Source organism: Vespula vulgaris, chromosome 8 (genome assembly GCF_905475345.1).
Source record: "Vespula vulgaris chromosome 8, iyVesVulg1.1, whole genome shotgun sequence".
Lineage (NCBI taxonomy): Eukaryota > Metazoa > Arthropoda > Insecta > Hymenoptera > Vespidae > Vespula > Vespula vulgaris.
Window position 1 is genome coordinate 8,082,577 of NC_066593.1, and position 19,567 is coordinate 8,102,143.

A 19,567-nucleotide genomic window follows, 5' to 3' on the forward strand; every position below is an offset into this window, starting at 1 on the left:
AAAAACATGAAATGAGAGCAGCACTACTTTCCCTTCCAATCGATTGACTCCCTTCCTTTGCTCTTTCCTGAACCGAGCCAATCGACAGAACCGATTGAAACGCAACGTGAGACGTATATATAGCTAGCCACTTGGATACCCACTTTCTATAAGCTAGATATATCTCATTTCGATCTTTTACCTTCAATAGAATTCATTCTTCTGTAGTAGAGTAGGTAGAATCGATAGACTCTGGGGGTTTGGTGGGTTATCATGAACTTAACTGCTATTTTAACCTTCATGCATTTATTTCGATTGTTAGGAATACATATGTATATCTAGAAAGTACATGAAACTCTTGTCTCACGAGTACTATTAAGTAGAAGTAATAGTACCTACGTATTACAAGAATTATTCAGTACTAGTCCATTTGACAAGAAAAGAATAATGTTAAGAGACAAATAAAAGAAATATCATTGGTCGATCGATAAAATTGGTCCAGTATCGAATTTAAGCTTTTAACTTGGAATCGATCCAGTCGCGGTAAGCTGCTATCTCGGTGTAAACACCGGGATATCCTTTCTTCGCACATCCATTACCCCAAGAGACTATACCAGCTAATCGACCATCGATAGCAAGAGGACCACCAGAGTCACCTTGGCAAGCGTCCTTGCCACCTTGTGGGTAAGCTGCACAAATTTGTCCAGCTGGTACTCCACCGAACGAAGTATAAGCATCGTTGCATTCTGCCTTCGAGACAACTGGAATGTTGACGATCTGAAGTTTATCCGAAGTTGTACCACCTTGATAAGTTACACCCCAGCCAGTGATCGTAGCTTTTACTCCAGGAACAGATTCTTCTTTTGCCTCGAACAAGGAAATTGGTTGACGTTTTTCATCGAGTTCGAATGGATCTGCTAGACGAATCAATGCCACGTCGTTTTGAGGAACACCATAGATGTTGGTGCTGAATTTCTCGTGTTTGATGATCTCTGCCACCTGTTATATTTATATTCGTTTAATTAAAAGATCATGACGAAATATTGAGAATCAAGTGAATGGATCGATCAATTTTCTCTTTTTTTTCCCTCTCAAACCTTGATAATAAACGTACCTTATGTTTGCTACCTCCTGAACTCTTCGTAGTTGTTCCAGCACGTACAGTTATCGTTCCTGCTGGGTAGATCGCACAATGAGCTGCAGTAAGCACCCAGTTTTTATTAATGATGCTACCACCACAGAAACCAAAACCGTATGCTTGTAAAGACACTTGATAAGGTACTTCCTCGATGTCTACATCTGCACCACCGATGATGAAACCATTTGGCGTGTAAGGGTTCAAAGGTAGTTGCCTCGGAATAGGATCCGCTATAATATTTTATGTATAACGTTTCAATGAAGTTGCAAATTATTGCTCGGTAGAATATTTAAATAATGAATACTCATATTAATTCAGAATGTTAGTGTGTGTGTGTGTGTATGTTTATTACTCACCAACTGCAACAGCAATGAGGAAAGCAATTGTTAATTGTGTGAACATGTTGATTTCTTTCGAATGTTTGATGTACTCGGTATCGTCTGACGTTTATTTATATGAAACTCGAATTTGCAATATAATGATTTCAGACAGAGATTACAATAGAATTTTCCAAACGATTTTTTATGAAATCGATATATCTTGAACGTTTTGTATAATGTTAACTTGATTCATTCATTTACAAATACGATATAAATCCCCAGGTATATCTCGTAGACTGATAACGATTTTTTTCATCGAGGTTTGTCTCATCAATCAATAAAATTAATTATAATTCTTTTGTTAGAGATATTCTGTGTCGCTAATTCTTTGTGATAGAGGATTACGATAAATAAGATTTTTCAAGTCACCTTTGTTGTCGATCATACGCTTAAATCGAAATTTCTTTTCATGCCCTTCCACAATATCGAACGGTATATACATATATACGTGTATGTGTGTGCGTATATTCATCTTTTTATTCTCTTCAAGATTTTTATTTGTCTTTACTTAACGAACTTGTATAAGTATTAAAAAATAAATCATCCAGAATTAAATATGGTATCTTTTTATCTTCTCTATATTTAATCATTCATTTAGATTTAAATCTTCGTTTCGTATGTTTGATTAAGAAAGGAAGGAGGTACGAATTACATGTACATTGCGATGAATATCTTTTATTAAAAATTTTTACACAACAATGAGATAGATTTGAGAATATAAAAGTGTATCGGTAATTTAAAAACGAGAATAAAAGTATCTCTTTAATTATTTCTAAGTATCCTATTTATAATGTTATATCTAGAATATATCGAATGCGTTAATATTTCTCGTCAGGTTTTCTAGATAATTCATCGACCAAGACGTGTGGCTTTTTGGAGAGAGATCAGCAGTAGTGTATGCAGGTGGTCTCGTATTTAGCTTGGTCATTTAATCGGAAACGATTTACGCACGAGTCTATGTTTACAGACGTTCGCGAGGGAAAACGCAAACTCAAACATAGATAGCTACCTATGTATTATAGATAGTCGTTAGTAGTAGTGATCGTAAGTGCGGCTTCTTCTCCTACAATTCGGTTACGTTCTATGTATATTTCTCTCGTTTACTCAAACGAAAACGTCGGTCTCCTTCTTCTTATCATTGGTTCGATCGCTCTTAATTTAACTTATCTGTTTAATTGCAGACGTGTCAGAAAGATGTACAGATGTAAACTTACGTTGTACGGAAGGGATAGAAAGGTATGAAGAAGGGAGGGAGAGAGAGAGAGAGAGAGAGAGAGAGAGAGAGAGAGAGAGAGAGAGAGAGAGAGAGAGACAGGACAACAAATAATGGGAAATTTACAATTCGAGATTAGTTATCTTAGTAATCCAGTCGTGATATTTGGAGATTTCGGTGTAAACACCGGGATATCCTTTAAGCGCACAACCATTACCCCAAGAAACTATACCAGCTTGGCGACCGTTTATGGTCAAAGGACCGCCAGAATCACCTTGGCAAGCATCCTTTCCACCTTGGGGATATGCCGCGCAGATTTGATTTTCACCTATACCACCGAATAATTTTTCATATGCTTCGTAACAATCGACTTTCTCGATGATTGGAATTGTCACTGTTTGTAGAAACTCCGGCATACCATGGTCTGTTTTACCCCAGCCAGTGATAATCGCGATGCTTCCTGCTTCGACCTTTTCATCTCTCGAGAACAACGTTATCGATTTTTGCGTTTCGTTTTCTTCGATGGGTCTTGAAAGATGAAAAAGGGCGATGTCGTTCAATGGTACACCCTTAGGGGTAGATGAGAAGTTTTCGTGTCGATATATTCCTGATACAATATGGACGCTACCACCGGAAGTAGATTTGTCCGATCCAGTACGAACGCTATAATGGGATAAGGGTTTCCCAGCGCAATGTCCAGCCGTGAGAATCCATTCGTTATTGATTATGCTTCCGCCACAGTAATGTGAGCCTAAGTTTAGAATACTAACTTGATAAGGGGCTTCTATAATCTTTGTATTTTCTCCGCCAATTATACGTCCCTCTGGAAATATTCGGCCCATTATCCTTGGCAAATCGCTTGGCACGGCTGTGAGAACAATTTTTTTTTAATTGGTTAGTATTTTTTATTCTTTTTTTTTCTTTCTTTCTTTTTCCTTTTCTTTTCTTTCTTTCTTTTTTTTTTTTATTTGGATTTCATCGATTATTCCAAGTTCTAAATTATTTGTTTCATTTCACTAGTTTGAAATCCAATCACGAATCGATTAATCACGCAAGACGTAGAAAGAATTCGTGTTGGAGAGAAGCTGGCTTATCAAAGAACGCGAATGAATCGTCGAGATCGCGATAAGTTTTTCTCACGATTCAACTAGTTTCGTTTTACTTTCGTAACCAGAGATTATACCTTCTCCGTCTCTTTCTCTTTCTCTCTTTCTTTTTTTCTCTTTATCTTTATATACTATGCTCAAGATCTTTGGAATGAACGATTGGGGGTATCTTAGTTCGCGTAATATTTCTAATGATATATTTTTTATAAGAATTTAAAGGACGATGTTCTTACGTCTTGAAGGTTCTTTTTTTTTTATTTTTAAAACGTGGATATTCTTTTGATCATTTTTTTTTCTGATAGATAAGAATATTATCTTTCAAGAATACACAATTTTTCTCTGGTTCTTTTTCATTCTTTTTTTTTTAACATCAACTTCCATTAAAAATTTGCTATGATAGAGAGAATGATTTGAGACTTACCTGATACAGCGACTACCAGTATGTTGATAACAACGAACAAGTTCTTCATTTTCTCGATTTTATTTGTCTCGTACAAATCCAAAATAGTTTCTGATAGTTCGACGTTAGTGTGTCAAGCATTTATATCTCGACAAATCACTACGTCGTGATTTCATTTCTCCCACTTTACTTAATTCCTTAAACTAATCGGATCAACTGTATCATTGTTCGCGATCTCTTTTTCTCAAGTGTTTTATCTAACTACGTTTCTTATTCTTTATCCGTGTCTATCGATAGCACGGATAACGTTTCGACTAGATCGCATCGTTCCGTGTTGATCATCTATTTCAAAACGATCTCTTTAAATCATAGTATTTTTATCATACGTTGTTACAAAATTATCGATGTAGTATATATAAAACGAATGAAAATTATCTCGAAATATTTTTGTATTAATGAGAAAGAAATATTAATTCGTGGAACGTAAATCACGTTTAGATATTTTATTAAATAAAAATAAAAATAGAGAGGAAAAAAAAAGGACGTTTATTAGAGCAAGCATTATTTTAGAGTTTAATTATTGTAATTATTTTAATATATATTATTATTTAATAAATATTATTATTTTAATAAGTAGTATTATTCAATTTTAAAGAGATTTCAAGATCATTCGTGTGAGTTTTTCTCAAGTTAATCGCTTAAAAGGTATGCATTTTATATATAAGTCGTAAACTTTTCTTATTTCTTTCCCTTATTTCAATTCCTGACTCTATCTTCAAATATATTCGCATTATACACTTCAAATTCGACAGACCCGTTTCCTCGTCGCTAGAATGCATTTCTATCGAAATTCTCTAGAAAATACTTTCCGACATTTCATCGAAATACCGAAGATCTCTCGAGAAGTATCGTAAGTACAATGCGTATAGTCAGCGACCTATGTATGACAAAAACAGAAATGTTAGACGTTAGTTTCTAAAAAAACGTCATGTCTTTAACAATAATAACTTTATCATTAATAAAATACACATGAACATGTCTGTTATCTAGATTCTAAAGATCTACATTCTTAAAGGTCGAAAATGATAATAGAAAATTAATTTTTAATCGATATAACATATTGATATTAAATATTATTTTTATTAAAAACAAATTCAATTAATATTTACAAATAAAATACATTTCGTAATATTTTATATGACATTTAATTGTTCGACAAAATTATGAACAAGTGGATAATTGTGAAGTAGATAATTAAAGATCGGAGTATCCCTCTCTCTCTCTCTCTCCTATCAAAGAAAAATTCTCTTTAACTAACAAACTCGACATTGCGATGGTACATAAAGACCAGCTTAGACTCCAGACTTGGCACGTATCCAATCTCGATAAGTCGGCACTTCGGTGTAAACTTCAGGAGTGTTGTTGGGTGCTGCAAAACCAAGTCCCCAAGGGAGACGATACCACCGAGTTTTTCATTGATGGCCAAGGGACTACTCGAGTCACCTTGTTAAGTGTCCTTTTGACCTTGTGAATTTTTCGGCATAGATTTTCTTTTCAGTTGAAGTACCACGAGTATTACCGAGTGATAATATTAAGAAATATCTTTGACGCTATTCTGTTCTACAGTGTAACAATCATTGTCTCGTGACAAAATGAATTTTGTCATTTGTGTCGTAAAGTAGAATTGGTTGGATCATTTTGTTAAATTCGAATGAAATGATTACGTGGATCAATTAAATTGTGAAATATTCTACTGTATTTTTAAAATCATCACGTTGAATGTAACGATCAATATAATGATAGGTTTCACAAGGAATCGGTGATTCTCTACTAATTTTATTACTAATTTAATGTAATCGATGTATGATATATTCTTGCCAACACACGATTTTTCGTGATGAACTATTACAAAGGTTGTATTACCCGCATTTCATGACGCTAATTTGGTAAAAGAATCTCTTGATGCTTACTACGTCACTATCGACTATACGACCATTCAATTTAACACTTTTCGATCTTTCGAAATTGAGGTCATCGATCGTATTCCTTAGAAAAAAATAAATTCGTTCCTATTTTATTTCTATCACGTTTTCTTCCTCATCATCGAAATGGGATAGGATGAAAGGATGAATCTGATATCTTCTGTGTGTGTGTGTGTGTGTGTATGTGTATGTGTTTATATATATATGTGTGTGTGTGTATTAGGGGAGAGAATTTGAAATTTAGATATTTTTGACTTATCTAAAATAGCTATTGCTTTATCACATTTGATGTTTAGAGTGCTCGCTAGTATTTACTTAGCGATATTTAGTATTTACTTACCGATTGTTAAATCTATACAAATCATGATTAGAAAAATTTGGATTTTACTCAAATTTTGATTTCACGATAAAATTATAATTGTTTGATCGTGTCTTTTAATTTTATATTTTTACTAAAAACTTCTCTTGCGACTTCCAACAATCGTATTATTGATTTTTGTTACGTTTCACTTTACCGCCCACGTTGTCATCATTATTGTTATCTATAATTGTAAGAAAAGAGTGATTGTATAACTGTATATGTATATACACAATTATGTATATATTATATATTATATATACAAGAAAGTTATATTACATTATATATACATACACACACGCTATATACGTATAATACACAAAACACGTTGTCTTAATTCGAGTTGTCCTAAGATCTCAAATTCGACTACTCCCACTATTTCTACCACTCCTAATCTCGTAACAGAATGAATAAGAACTAACCCAGATTAGAATTAATTCATTTACCGAACTTATAATAATTTCATTTATCAGATTAATGTTTTTGTTAATTACATCCTGTAGGTTTGAAATTCGTAATATCATCGTTATTTTTATTAGCCTGTCGAGTCTAATGCTGAGGTAATACTAATCTTTTACGTAACATCTCTGCCGAATTCTACAAGTTCTTTCTCATTCTTATTTTGTGTATTAGCCAAGTGATGGGAGTATTCGATAGGTAACACGAAATTTGTCTATTCGTCATTTACGATCTTGCTTCACGAATAAGTTGTAAGAATATATATATATATATATATATATATATATATTCTTTTTTCTGAACATAAAGATTCGAGAGAAAAGAAAAAAACTAATTATCGATACTATCCGTAAGATATCACTCTGATATTTCTATTCTTAATGCTTAGATCAATAATCTGTAGATGCTTATTATCGATTTAGATATCTTTTCATAACTTTTAATTAGTATATAATGAGATTATTTTAAAATAATTAAAACAATAATGATATATTGGTGTTGTTAAATAAAAAAAAAGGAATAAAAGATATCATGACAGAATATAAGTCATGTTTATTTTGAACAAATCTGTCAAGAAAAATTAAAAAGCGATATTCTTCATCGGCCATATCTAAATCGATTTCAAATATATATACATATATATGTTATATATATTTCTCTTTTATATATTTTTTATTTTTTATTTTATATATATATATATATATATATATATATATATATATATATATAAATATATATATGTGTGTGTTTCAAATCACATTTGATACACATATATACACATCACTTTTTTTTACAATATAAAAGTAACATGAGATACTTTTAATGTGAAAAAAACTTTCAGATTCTTAAGAATTTCCTAAGGACATTATCGTTACGAATTGGATGCCAGATCCAAAGGGAATAAGTGTCCTGGTGTAAACTAGTTTGTGTTGGTATTGTAGTTCTTTCTCCTGGGATAAAAATAAAACCCTCAAAGTTTCCTTCTCTAAGCTCGGCAAGGATCTAGCCATATCACAGACATAGTCGTTTTCCCAATACACATATATCCACATACATACATATACAGATACAGATATTGCTTCTCTTATAAAGGTTGCAGCAACACTGGCGTGAAATAATTTCAATCTTTGGACGCATTCCAGATTGAGAAGCGAACTAATAACGCTTCCTGAAATTATGGTGATAGAAAACTATCTATGTTTTGGTGACTCATGTAAGAGAGATCGATAAATAGTAACTTGGCATATTAGAAATGTGAGATTCGATGCATTTCCGAGGAGTTAGAATCAGAGAATACATCCCGAGTCGAAAGTAGGAGATAAAGAGCTAAGCCTCTAGGGAAGTACGTTTTCTATTTCGAGTAACTGCAAAATCGGGTCGATATAACTGACGCGAAACTCGTATACTGAGTTAGAACGTGTGTGCGTGCCAACTTTAATACTTCTCGATTTGCTAATTCGTAACATGTGTTTCATTTCATGAACGAAAGAAAAATAAAAGAATATATATGTGTGTGTGTGTGTATATACATATAAAATATGGATATCTAATATATATTATAATAAATAGATCTACTGACAAGTAATATATATATACTTACTAACGAGAAAAAAGAATTGTTTATTGATGTATGCAATGTTATTTCATTATGTTATTTTTAGTTTCAATCTATGTATTTTGGAAGATAAGGAATATTGTATAAAAATGGGCGAATTTGTTTCTTAACTTTTGTTAGCAAGTGTGTGTATATATATTTAATATAAATATAAATGTATATCTAGCTTGTGATATAGTATAATATAGTATTGTATATACATATATATATATGTCTATAATATATTTATTATTTAATCAAAAAAAGAATACAACAGTATCGAAGAAAGAAGATAAAAAGAAGATGAATTAAACCAAATAATAAATTCGACTTTAAAATCTGTTCATTAAACTTGTTAACAAAGATTTATAACAACATTGATCCATAAATCACGAAGAAACGAAAATATAGTTGTTTAGTGATTATAAATGCACATATGTTGCCAATATCTTGATCCTTTAACAAGATTATGAAAGATATTTGAACGTACAGTTGAACGCTATCGAGTTAGATAACGATCGATTAGACGTTGGATTATCGATGATCACGAAATTTATCAAAAATTATATCACAAACGCCGTTAGAATAAAAATTGGATGACAATCGAGAGGAATATTTTCGAACGTTAAATTCGGCATTCATTGGATCCTACATGGGTGTTCGTTTTCAACGAATATGGAATCGAACGGTACTCATGACAGGGCATTTAATTAAAAGGCCGATAGCCAGGATCTCCTCTCATACATATACATATATATATATATGTATATATATATACATATGTCGTACTATGCGTGTGGACGAATTCGTTACCAAGTGGGTGCAGAATTGATAGCTATCCATTCGGATCAATCTATCAACCTACCTAGCGATTTAGTTCTTCTCGTTTCCTAGGAAATTCGTTTTTATTCGACAAATCTCGGTATGAAATGAAAAAGTAACTCGTGTGAAATGATTCACGATGAAGGAAAATATTGTCAATGGATTATCATCCACGTTACAAATGTAACAACACTTGTACCTATACATGTATGCATGTACATATGTACGTACGATATATGTATATATATATATATATATATATATATATATATATATATGTATATATATATGTATATATATATGTATATATATATATATATATATATATATATATTTGCATATGCATTTAATGTTTGCGTTTGGAATTTGATGTTTTCTGTGTTTCTCTTTTTACTCATTACATTCTACTGATGTATTCACCGGCAATCACGTGAAAAGTTTTATCGAGAGCTGTCAACAGTATACCGACAACATGCTGTTCGCTAGACACTCGAGTATGTTCGTAGCATGGTGTATCCGGTTCATCAAAGACAGGGATGCGTTTTGCTTCCCCTTGTCGTGTAAACTGAACTTCCCATGGCAAATAAAGAAAGAGAAAAAGAGAGAGAGAGAGAGAGAGAGAGAGAGAGAGAGAGAGAGAGAGAGAGAGAGAGAGAGAGAGAGAGAGAGAGAAAGAGAGAGAAAAGAAGATAGGAAATATGTATTTTCAAGCAAAATGAATCTAATATTTTCTCTTTTTCTCTCTTGTTTTTTCTTTTCTTTTTTTTAAAATATTTTATTTATCTTTTTCCTTTTCTCAAAAGAATAAAACAATCATGAACGAATAACTCTCATGTTATTAATAATTAATTGCTGATTTTAAGCGACGACTACTGAGTTCTCTTTTGAATCATCGCCAAAGATGACGGAACAACGAGTAACGATGCATTTAATCGAAGATTTATGGTTGTCGACGTCGAGAAATGATTCGACGAAATCGTCGGGCACGATTCTCCATTTCTGATCTATACATATATATGTACGTGTGTATATATATATATATATACATACATATATCATCTATATATATATATATATATATATATATATATATATATATATTCAAATTGGCTTTTCACTGCGACTTTTGCGTTACGTTGATAAAAGAGGAGATCCAGAATGAACAAGCACTCTACGATTTATTTACATATATACAAAGACTTATATAGTATATAGGTATACACACACACACACACACATACGCACACATGTATATATTGGGATAAATGATATTAATTTGCATCGTTACTATTGTTTCTATTTTTTTAACAATTTTATTTACTAAACTTCAATTTTATTAAAAAATAGATATACATTGACACGAATTGAAAATCATTCTCATATACATATATACATACGCACATAAATACACACACACATACACGCACACACGAATATACGAATTTAATTTGTATCGTTACTATTGTAATTACTTTTGTAAAGATTTTATTTAATGAAATATATATATATTGCCACGAATCGAAGATCGTTTTCTATATATATATATATATATATATATATATATATATATATATATATATATATACACAATAATATATATACAATAAGAAACAAAGTAAATTCGTATATTATTAATATTACTACTTTTCTTTTAAACAATACTTAAAATCGTATAACGTGAATTGTTATATACATATTTTATTCATTGAGATAACATAGAAAAAATGTTTTATAAAAGAGAGAATAAACTTTATTATTCCCACTCGCTATGAACAATTATAATTCTCTTTCACATTGATCTTTAATTTCTTAGACTATATTGAACCATCATTAAAACGTTTGAAATCATCGTGGACTATGACAAATTTTTTCAACTCGAATTTGTTAGATCGAGGAGAAAACTATTGGAACAAGAACTACGTAGGTTGTTATTATAACTTTAACCTCGTTTGACCCGGAAAACGAGGTTCACAGAGTGGGAGCTCTTCTGTCTCCGGTTTGACGTCATAGAGGAAGTACGTTCCTGCGTATAACAGGATGGAGCACCGACCGAAACCATTTACAACCCTCTCTTTTAATTTAACGCCATTCTCAGACATAGACACATATATACACAATACATATATATAATAAAGATATGTTGGTTCCATGTAACAATAGAGAATTTTTTAATAAATTTTCCATCGAGAGAAAAAAAAAGAAATAACTCTCATAGATTTTTAATCTACAAAACGTTGCATTGAAATTAATGTGCGATTTATTTTATCATTTCTTTTTTTTCTTTATTGTATTATTAAGAATTAATGATTAATTAATTTGTTGATTCATTGTCGTTGTAAAAATTTAACAATAAATCAAGCCAAATTTATGAACACTTTCGAATTTCTATGTTGAGCGTTACACGACGTTTTTTAAGATGACTTTCCATAACTATTTTTCTTTACTACGTGTTGTTTTTATTAGAATAAATTGCGTGACATGCTTTCTCAAGTAAAAAAAATATTAAGATACAAGTTTTAGATGAACAGTATTAAAAAAAAATACGAAAAGATAAATAAAAAATAATATAAAGAATAAAATGCAAAAGGATAAATATGTACGTGTAAATAAAGAATTATCTTTCAAAAAATAATCGCAGTAAAGGAAAACAAGAAAAAAGGAAAGAGGATAAACGGACAATCTTTGGAACAATAATTCGAGAATATTAATTTTTTTAAGAGAATATTATTCTTTTTAAAAGAATATAATTTTTTAAAGAGAATCATTAAAGTTTTAGTTTGTCGAATGTTTGATCTTTATCGGGAGTTTTATCTTTATCGCGACGAGCTTTAAATCATTTCGCTTATAATTCCTATTAGTTGAACGATATAGAGAACGAGAAAGACAGAGAGCGAGCTATATCGTGCCAATTCTCAACGGGATCGTTATACCTCTTTGCAATATGTATATGCCGAGATTATTTCGAGTATACACGAAGGACGGTCGAGATAAGCTTACAAAAGCTATTGTCTTTAAGGTTAAAGCCACTTCGAGTTTCCTTTCAGCGATCGTAATGAACATGCGAGTTTGTCTATCGATAACTTAGTATAACGGGTTAGTTAATTATCCTCAGTGATGATCATAATTAATTATTTCTACAATTAGAACACGAGATTAAAGGTATTATTAAGTATTGATAAGTATCGAATATCGATATCGATGAATATTTTCAATTGAATGAGAATTAAATGTATTTTTATCTTTTATTGTTTTGTTTTCTTTCTTTCCTGTTTTCTCTTTTTCTTTCTTTCTTTCTTTTTTTTAATTTAATGGAATTTGAGAATTCGTAAGATTTGCTTATACGTATATCTTTGTAAAGGATTATTATATATATAATAATACTAGTAATAGTACTAATACATACTAATAATAGTAATAATACATTCTGTATATTCTTATATTAATATTAATTATATATATTATATAATTATAATTATATATCATAATTATATATAATATAATTGTATATACTATATAATAGTATCGTTATTTCTCAAGTACATATACTTCATCCTATATAGGTATATTGAGTGTACATACATACATACATACATATATATATATACATATATGTACATGTGTGTATATGTGTATAGAGAGGGAGAGGTGGAGAGGGTGAAAGGAGGGAGAATAATCGATATACGAATGAGCATTGGAGAAATCGATGGAAATTAGTCCAATGTAGTTCTCCTATAATATTGTCTCGTGTAGTTGAATACTCGCGTATGGTAACTAGTAATTAGTGTTGATTGCATTCTCCTGTGCATTAATGCGATCGCGAATCGAAACCGATCTCTCGACCATTTATAACTACTGTCTTTCTCTGCCCTCCCTCTCCCTCTCTCTCTCTCTCTCTCTCTCTCTCTCTCTCTCTCTCTCTCTCTCTCTTTCTCTCTCTCTCTCTCTCTCTTTCTCTTGGGTATTGCTTGAGATTTTATTATATTGTATAGACAGTAACGAGCAACCTTTGTTCTGCAATGAGCCAAAATTAAATATCTGATATTGTTATTGATACAATTCATTATGAACTAAAAATGTTTAAATTGATTAAAAAAGAAATTAATAATTGATAAAAATTAATAATTGATAGAAAAAGAAAAAAATTATAAATTATTGAATGGTATTTGTTATTTTCGGAATCAATTTACAATGAAATGTTTTCTATAATTCGATTGATTTTTTATTAGCAATACTTTTAATGTGTACGCATAAATATATGTATATATATTTTTGTAATCGAACGAAATCTATTAGTTGTTTATTTTTAATTAGATATATGATTCTACTTTTCGTTAATAAACTTTACATTATTATATTGGAAGATATATTGGAAGATATTGGAATAAACTCTAATACAATTTTTTATTCGTTTGTCGTTAACGTTACGACTTTTGATAAAAGATTTTGATACTTCGGTTAATAATTAAAATGCGTTTCTACGGGCCGTAGATAACTAAGCTCTTCACAAATGTATCAACGTAAGATGTAATACCACTGATTAAGAAATTCACTAATTATAGTCGACTATTGTCATTTTTCGATGCAAGATGTAAGTCGTAATTGCATTGATACGTATATGAATACGTATATGATAACGTTTTTTTATAAACCCTGAGTTACTCATTTCTGATACAGATTGAGATATATACAGATATATATATATATATATATATATATATATATATATATATATATAGAGAGAGAGAGAGAGAGAGAGAGAGAGAGAGAGAGAGAGAGAGAGAATCGAGTATTTGAATAAAACAAAGAACGATATCGAGATTAAATTGAAAAGAAACTTTGTTAGCTCTTGACAAAGAGGCACTCGATAAGGAAGCATCAGCCGTCCAAAGTACAATTATATCAAAAACCCATTCAAATTAAAGACGATTACATATATATCCGATTATGATACCTTATATTTCTTATTATTCGTATAAAAGAAAAGAAAAAGAAAAAAAAACAGTTAAGAAGAATAAGAAAGAAATCTCATCTTTATTTCCCAATATCTTCAATTATGATTGATTTCTAAAAACAATAAGAATAATGATAACAATAATAATAACAACCATAACAAGAATAATAATAATAATAATAAGAAGAAGAAGAATAAAGTATCTTGGTATATTCAATTTTCCTTTCTTGTTCTTACGTGGTATATGTATCTAGTACAATGTAAATTTTAATGTGGGATTTCAATTAAATGTGTCATTTAATGCGTATTATGATTAATATGCATTATTCATACACATATGTATATATATATATATTTAAATGAAAATCGAATTTATACCTCGATGACAAATTAAATTTACAATATTGAAATAAGCGTGTCACGATCAGGTACACGCATCACGTTCGATCGTCGACGATCTTTCTATATATAAAATATATCGATACCAAACGATATTACATTCGTTAAAATGCATATATGTATTACGTACGTACGCGTACACGTACATACAGAAAAATCAAGAAAAAAATTGAAAAATAGAGAGGGGAAGAGAGAGAGAGAGAGAGAGAGAGAGAGAGAGAGAGAGAGAGAGATGAAAGTTCATTGTTTTCGAGGAAGGACGTCTCTCCTAACGAACGGAGTTTTCGATGAGGTCTCGTATTTTTCTATTCCTGTTGCTTTCTTTTTTTTTTTTTTTGATTTTGATTTTATCTTTTTTATATTTCATTTAGTTTTCCATGATACACGATACACGAACCACCGTGCGAATTTCTTCGCACAAAATATTTCTCTACGATTTCGTACGTACCTCGATGGAAAATTTATTTTCAATTAATTTCTTCAACGTAGTTTTTTGTTACATTTATTGACTAGCCAGCGATACTTTTCTCTCTTTCTTTTATCTTTTCTTTTATTTGTCGATCTTTCTTTCTTTCTTTCTTTCTTTTTTTCTTTTTTCTTTTTTTTTTTTTTTTTTAATATGCAGGTGTATTTATTTTTTTCTCTCTTTTTCATTTTCATTCGTACAAATTTTCATAAAAGTTTCTTAACAATTAATCAACTTTTTAAATTTGTTTTTTTTTTTTGTATTACGTTATCATCTGGTCGAAAATTCTTTCTTGATTTGTCGTATTTATATTTTTATAATATCTTATTTCTTTCTTTCTTTTCTTTTTTTTTTGGTCGGAAGAAATTTCGATAAAAAAATTTATCAGTTAACTTTCTAAGTGTGATTTGTTTGATACCCTATCGTCTAACAATTTCTATAATCGTCTATCGATTTTTCATTTTTACAATTTTTATCTATACGTACATATCCACACGCATTTGTTTCCTTTTTTGTATTTTCGATACAAATTTCACTGAAACGTTAACAAAAATTAGTTAACTTTTTAAACGTCGTCTAGTTGTGCATTATCATCTATTCGGCGATTCTCGTATTAGTATCTTTTATATAATTTTTTTCCCTTGTTTTATTTCAAATTTTTAATTCGTAGAAATGTCGGTAAAAAGTTAACAAGAATTGGAATGGGATACCATCATCGTTTAGTTTTATGCAAATACTATTCTTTATCTTACTGGACGAGTTGGGAATGTAGACGAAAGAGCGTGCAACAATTACTGGGATAATGAAACGATCTCGTCCTTCTGGTCTCATTCTCGTCTGCTTTTCAACGTCGGCGATGCATAGAGCTTTTAAACGAGCGCAGATAAAACAAGAAGCCGGAGGCCTTGAAAGTGGGTTATTAACCTCTTTCCGTAAACCCGAATCAAAATTGGAACGAGTTGTTACCTACGAAACGATGTACATATACACGTACATTGTACATTTTACATTATATATGTATATTGTACATTATACATATATAAATATATACATAGGAATGCATTTCGTTGCAATTTCAATTTGTGATAATTGCAACGGTATAATTTTCCTCTGTGTTATACGATCAATATAAATCGGCTTGTGCAGTATTAAACTTAGCTAAATTTTATGGATGATAACTATCGTTATTATAAAGTCGAATCGTATGAACCATGCGAATTTTCTATAAAGATTTTAACGAGTAGAAAAATTCGAAACTTCATTTAATCAAATTTTGATATAATTGATAATAATTCCTCTTATACGATCAATCACACATAAATTATCTGTTTTCGCTATTTTTGTGAAGTATTGTTCTTCAAAATATATCTGAATATTTTATCGTTAAGTCGTATACATAGTTACAAATTTTCCAATCGATGAAAATGCACGATATTATTTATTTAAATATAAATGTTACCGATATTACTTATTAGTCAATACGGTATAGATAAGAGATATTTTAACATAATTAATGTCAATATTTTCTAATGATTTTATAATACTTAAAACTAAAAAAAGATACATATTTATTTAAATATAAAATATTCTATATTAACATAAATGTATGTATACATATTAGTACATGATATACATGTACAAAGAATGCCAAGATTACCTTAAAAATATTCGTTATAAAATCAATTATTATTAAATTAATTAATTAACTAATTAAATCATAAAAATTTAAATATATATATAATATTATTACACTGAAAGAAAAAGAGAATGTTTATATCATTTATTAGCTGACGTATACAAAGCAAATCTTATTACAATGTTTATATATTTCTATATAAGCTGAAATATCTAAATACACCTTATGTTATTTACTTTCTGTCGAATATCGTATGAGATCAGTCTTTCGGCAACCACCGAGGTGGAAAGTTGGAAGATCCGATATAAACATACGTTTGTAAATAGATACATATGTATATATGTACATATGTATATAACTAGATACATAATATACCCACCCACACACACACACACACAAAGTATATAGTAGTAGGATCCTACTTTAAAGAGATACGATCGTCACGTTCATAGAAAATGCGTACACTAGGATTTCCGGAAATTTCAAACGTCGATAGATATCAAACGTTATCGATAAGCTTCCGAGATATTCCTCTGTGTTCAGAAGAACGTCGCAAAGGTCGTGGTTATTTACGCTACTACACGCAAAATACGAGCGAGAAAGCGTGACGCTAAACGTTTTTACTTTAATCATAGTGTTCGTTAAATCAAACTTGTTATTTTTTATTTTTCTTTCTTTCTTTTCTTTTTTTTTTTGTTGTACTCATTTAGATATAAGCATAATTCTACGAACGATTCGTGCTAAGAAATAATTGGAACGTTAGAAGATGTACACGCGTAGTTCGAAGAATAAAACGATAAAGGGCGAACGTAATAGCGATCGATATTATTATTATTATTTTTTGTTCGTCCTCTAGTCTTTTGATCTTTTTATTAATACTCTCTTATTATTATTATTTATGTAAGTCACATCAATAATTTTACACATACACACACATTTTAATTTCGAATTGTGAATTTGGTATCTTTAAAAATCTTTATATAAAATTGTGAATTTTCTTCTTTCTTTGAAGAGACCAAAATGCGTACCTTTGATCTTACTTAAAAGTACGTGAGATCTAGACGATCATCTTTATCTTGATTAATTAAGAATTTCAATCGATCAAGAAAATGAATTGGTTGTTTCGTCTGTCCGTTCTTATCGTTAATAATAGATCGATCATTGATATTGCGCATTTGAAGTGAATATACTAAATACAAATAGAGATAAGAAGAAAGTAAATAAACAAACAAACAAACAAGCACGAGGAAGTTAATAATAACTATTATATTTATATAATATTATTATTAATATTACTACTGTTACTAGTACTATTACCATTACTATTGTACTATGTCGTTATAAATTCTTTTTTCAATTAGTTAAATTATTTTCAATTATGCGAAATAGTCGAACAGGAAAGACAAAAGATTACAGATAGTAAAGACCTGGCCTTTACACCGATTGCGTTTGGCGTCTAGCTGGCACAAGAAGACACCACCGTGTCACGGTCACGACAAAGTGTGGATTTGCCTTGAATACTTATCTCTTTTCGTCGTCATACTGGAACAAGTTTTATTTAAATATGTTCGTAGATAAGATGACAAAATTTTGAATAGTATAAAATATAAATATTTTAGAATTATGGTAAACGATACGTTTCGATTATTATTTAATTGGTTATCATCGGATCTCGATTTTTGATAATTTAGCTCAATTATTTGCTCATTATTATTCTTAAATATGTTCATAGTTTAATCGGTAATCTAGTTTTATATCTATAAAATATTTATTTTATTATTACTAATTAATTATCAACAGTTCAATTTATAATCCGTTTCGTTATTTATATCGAGTTTTATTTTTATCATTAATTAAATATTTTCACGGTTCGATCGGTACATTCTACTTCGATATTTATTTAACAAATTTTTATATTCGTTAAGAATTAAACATATCATCGATTGGTTAGATTCCTGATTTATTTCGATATTCATTTAAAAGTGTTCACATTTATTATTAATTAAGTACATAGATATATATTCAATGTAAAATCTTTTATCTAATTCGATGTTTATACACTTCTATTCTTATTATTAATTAACCATCATTCCATAAGTAATTCAATTCAAATACTTATGATGTATTATTTTTATTACTAATATTAATACTGTATCTATAACTCGATTTGTAATTTAGTTGAATGTTAATCAATCTACTTTTATTATTTAGTATTCATGGCACGAAGGGAAATATTGCTCAATATTTATGAAGAGAATAGTTTTTTCTTTCTTTCTTTCTTTCTTATTTTTTTAATTACTTTTCTTCTACAGAAAGAGTAATCAAAGCAAGAGAGAGAAAGAGAGAGAGAGTGAGAGTGAAAGAAAGAGAGAGAAAGAAAGATACGTTGGTTAAACGAGACTATTATTCGAATGCCGAGAATATCTTAGGGTCTCGACGTCTATACGTTGCAATATCAGTTCGTTGAGTGAGAAAGAGAGAGAGAGAGAGGGGGAGGGGAGGGTAGGAAGGAGAGAAAGAGAGAAGAGAGAGAGAGAGAAAGAGTCAAGGGTGCACTTGTCGTGGATGGTGGCTCCTCTTAATAAAATATATGCAGACAATGAGTCTTTAACAACGACGTAAAGTACCGATGAACTATAAATAACGTTCCAATCGACCAGCTTTCATCCTTACCAACGACAACG

The 19,567-nt window shown here is 30.2% G+C and overlaps 3 protein-coding genes across 20 annotated transcripts in view; 1 reads left to right on the forward strand and 2 right to left on the reverse strand.

Moving 5' to 3' along the window:
* Positions 1-19,567, forward strand: part of LOC127065664 (glutamate-gated chloride channel) — a 99,941-nt gene that overhangs the window by 11,615 nt on the left and 68,759 nt on the right. The gene's annotated exons all lie outside the window — the stretch shown is intronic.
* LOC127065674 (trypsin-1-like) lies at positions 269-1,614 on the reverse strand. Its single transcript, XM_050998392.1, has 3 exons — positions 1,474-1,614; positions 1,094-1,347; positions 269-978 (listed from the first exon to the last, which is right to left on the reverse strand). The coding sequence occupies exons 1-3, from the start codon at positions 1,517-1,519 to the stop codon at positions 490-492; spliced, it is 789 nt and encodes a 262-aa protein (XP_050854349.1). The 5' UTR covers positions 1,520-1,614; the 3' UTR covers positions 269-489.
* On the reverse strand, positions 2,134-4,401 carry LOC127065673 (trypsin-3-like). Its single transcript, XM_050998391.1, has 2 exons — positions 4,238-4,401; positions 2,134-3,578 (listed from the first exon to the last, which is right to left on the reverse strand). Exons 1-2 carry the CDS (start codon positions 4,284-4,286, stop codon positions 2,833-2,835), a joined length of 795 nt encoding a protein of 264 aa, XP_050854348.1. The 5' UTR covers positions 4,287-4,401; the 3' UTR covers positions 2,134-2,832.

What these genes read in the sequence shown, in the direction of transcription:
- LOC127065673 (XM_050998391.1), bottom strand. Translation starts at nt 4,286, where the DNA reads ATGAAGAACTTGTTCGTTGTTATCAACATACTGGTAGTCGCTGTATCA. An exon ending in ACTGGTAGTCGCTGTATCAG is followed by an intron (nt 3,579 to 4,237) that starts GTAAGTCTCAAA and finishes TTGTTCTCACAG; the next exon opens with CCGTGCCAAGCGATTTGCCA.
- LOC127065674 (XM_050998392.1), bottom strand. Translation starts at nt 1,519, where the DNA reads ATGTTCACACAATTAACAATTGCTTTCCTCATTGCTGTTGCAGTTG. An exon ending in CCTCATTGCTGTTGCAGTTG is followed by an intron (nt 1,348 to 1,473) that starts GTGAGTAATAAA and finishes AAAATATTATAG; the next exon opens with CGGATCCTATTCCGAGGCAA. An exon ending in CAGGAGGTAGCAAACATAAG is followed by an intron (nt 979 to 1,093) that starts GTACGTTTATTA and finishes TAAATATAACAG; the next exon opens with GTGGCAGAGATCATCAAACA.